At 42.3% G+C, this 3,349-nt stretch overlaps 1 protein-coding gene across 1 annotated transcript; it reads left to right on the top strand.

The window, feature by feature from the left end:
• Window positions 1–1,794: 1,794 nt before the first annotated feature.
• On the top strand, window positions 1,795–2,544 carry LOC108073963 (histone H1-like). The gene has a single exon (XM_017165806.2). It carries the CDS (start codon window positions 1,795–1,797, stop codon window positions 2,542–2,544), a length of 750 nt encoding a protein of 249 aa, XP_017021295.1.
• The last annotated feature ends 805 nt before the right edge of the window (window positions 2,545–3,349 follow it).

The following is a 3,349-nucleotide window of genomic DNA, read 5'->3' as shown; positions in this document are numbered from 1 at the left end:
GTCGAAGTAGCGACCGATGCCAGTCGTGTGGACAGGATCACCACACCCTTCTACATGCCGACGAACGCTCAGCGTTATCCTACGCTTTCCAGAGCTAATACTTCCTGGTACTTTTGCTGCGTATCCTCGCAAGGGGGGGGAGAATGTTCACGCCAGAAAGGCGTTTAATTTCGGGAGGCAGTGTGATCCCGTACGCTCTCCTTTTCTCTCCCTCTTCCTCCGGACTTCCAGTCCTAGAGCTTTCAATCCGCTCTTCCTAGCTTTAGTTTTTGTTCTTTGTATTCAGTACCAATTTACATCAAATTCAATAAAGACCTCCGACGCACGTCGCGCAAAAACCCGAAAGTTCTACGTGTTCTTATTTCGAGTGCATTTCAGACTTAAAGCCGCCCCCCTCCAACAAGGAATATAACAGCTGGTGTCCCACAGGGTTCTCTATTAGCACCTATATTATACAATATATACCTAGCGGACTTCCCAAAATATTGTAGAGACCCTGACTCAAGTTCTACCGCAAGTATACTACCCCTGATCTATGCTGATGATGTCCTCATACTAGCATCAGGGGCTAGAGTAGAAAGTGCTGAAATTGATTTAAATACATATTTAGATCAATTAAGTGAATATTTCAACAAATTGAGACTTAAACTAAATCGTAACAAATGTATTGGATGCTTGCTAAGGGGTCCAAAACTTAGAAATATTGTTGCCAATGCCAGAAATTTCCAACCGCATATCTACATTAACAATAATATTCCTATTGAAATCGTCAATAAATTTAAATATCTTGGAGTACAGTACGATGGTAGACTAAATTTTAAGGGACATATTGAAAAAAACTTTAGTGCGCGCCAAGATCACGATGCACAATTTACGCAACATTTTTGGAACTATGAGGGATAATAGGGCTGGCCCCAACATCCCTCAGTTAACAAAAATTAAATCACTAATATATAAGAAAATCATTCAACCTACGCTCATCTACGGGCACATGGGCTGGTTCAATATACAATCTAACTTAATGGAGAAAATCCGGCTATTTGAAAGAAAAATTCTAAGGAAATCAGTAGGGTCTGCTGCCATGGACCCAGTCACTCATCACTATATAAATAACTCCAAATTATATCAAATCACAAAGACTAAAAAAACTGACGTGCAAATTTTTAACATCATTACAAACTTCATTGATAATAATAAATAAAGCGCCAATCAATTTGTGGCCAACGCTGTTATACAGACAAACATGAGGGTTGATCAGACGTCGTTTAACCCAATGATTAAGCATATCGGCCATCTAAATAGGCTGGATTGGTTTGGATTTACAACCAAAAAGGAGAGCTGACATTTTATCACAAAACGAGGCAGATGACAAATCCATCCCACTTCATATACAATATAAACCAATAAACTGATCGCTTTTTATATAAAATCTCAAGCTAAAATTAAGATAATCAATTAAGTTAAAAAATTTTTTATCAATATTACCTTCAAAAGTTTATTCTCCCCTCTCCTTTTCCCCTTTTTACGTTTTTTGTCCTCATTATTATTTTCGCTTTTTCCAAATTAAAGCCTAGAAAAGCTAGAAAGCGCAAGGCAATATGCCACAAACACACAATTTAACTATAGAGACCTTGTCCATCTTATGTAGTCATAATTTTGTAGAATAAGAAAATATGTTACCTTTAAGAACTAAATCGACAATAAAATGAAACTTGAAACTTAAAACGCTCTCGCCATTTCTATACAAACAAACGTGTTTTTCGTTAGCTTTCGAAAATAATTAGTGAAGCAAAAATGTCCGACTCTGCAGTGGCAACATCCGCGTCCCCAGTGGCTGCCCCACCAGCGCCAGTTGAGAAGAAGGTGGCCGCCAAAAAGGCATCTGGTTCAGGAGCTACCAAGGCCAAGAAGGCAGCAGTTCCACCATCACATCCACCAACTCAACAAATGGTGGATGCTTCCATCAAGAACTTGAAGGAGCGTGGTGGCTCATCGCTTCTGGCAATCAAGAAATATATCACTGCCACCTACAAATGTGACGCCCGGAAACTGGCTCCATTCATCAAGAAGTACTTGAAGTCCGCAGTGGCCAATGGAAAGCTCATCCAAACAAAGGGAAAGGGTGCGTCTGGTTCCTTCAAACTGTCGGCCTCCGCCAAAAAGGAGTCCAAGCCAAAGGTTGCGGCTGCTGAGAAAAAAGTCAAAAGCAAGAAGGTAGTCACCAAGAAAGCCGGGGCCACCGCAAAGAAAGCCGCCGGAGCTGCTGACAAGAACCCCAAGGCTAAGAAGGCCGTTGCCACCAAGAAGACTGCCGAGAAGAAGAAAACTGATAAGGCAAAGGCCAAGGATGCCAAGAAAACTGGAGTCGTAAAGGCAAAGCCAGCAGCAGCAAAGGCTAAGCCGGCCGCCGCGAAGCCAAAGGCAGCCAAGGCACCGAAGGCCAAGGCAGCATCGTCCGCCAAGCCCAAGAAGGCAGTGAAGAAAGCAACTGCTCTAGCTACCGCTAAGAAGCCGAAAGCCAAGACCACGGCGTCGAAGAAGTAAATTAAGATAATCTTAATTATCGCAATTTTAGATTTCGAAATCTGAAATTTGAAATTGATTTAAACAAGCCCTTTTCAGGGCTACAAAACTTTTTTAAAAGAGAGCTAAATTATCAATTTTTTTTTATTACAAATAGTGTTAGCGTTGAAATGGACTGAGTAATGAGTAATGACTGAGCAGACTGAGTAGCAAAAGTGAAAAAGTGAAAAAGTGAGAAAAAAAACAATAAGAAAGAGAAAGAACAGCTAGAAAGAGAAAATAGTGAGAAAGAGACGGAATACAGTGAAAGAGAAGGATACACTGGAGCCCGACAAAGCTCCCGAAGTTGAGGGTTGTGTAGCCAACCCACCCAATCCACACGCGAGTGTAACGAGAGAGTCAAACGGTGCGAGCGCAAGCGTGATCCTCCAATGTAAGGGGGAGAGTACCCTGACTCCAAGTGCGTTCAAACGGGAACCAGTAAACACGAGTGCGAGCGAGACGGGCGATGCCGCTGGGCACGCGCCCTCGGCTGTAACGGCGGATAAAAACGATCCGCGCGCGCCTGCCGTACGAACGTTCGTAATTAAAGCAAGACCGCGACCGCGATTGGTGCGCGTCTTTGTGGATCAGCAGCAGTCGCTGAACCTTGTAAACAATATTAAACAAGTGAATAAAAACGGCAACAAAGACACAATTAACGAGTTAGCGTCTACGCTGACAAAGTGTAAAAACCAAATTATGAAAAAACAACAACACATTGGCCATGTAATGGGTAAAGTGATTAAAATATTAAAAAGTCCCAAAGCCGAGGAAGCCAAAACCG

This window comes from Drosophila kikkawai, chromosome 2L, assembly GCF_030179895.1.
Source record: "Drosophila kikkawai strain 14028-0561.14 chromosome 2L, DkikHiC1v2, whole genome shotgun sequence".
Lineage (NCBI taxonomy): Eukaryota > Metazoa > Arthropoda > Insecta > Diptera > Drosophilidae > Drosophila > Drosophila kikkawai.
The sequence above is the reverse complement of the archived record's forward strand: the minus strand, read 5'-3'. Positions and strand labels throughout refer to the sequence as shown.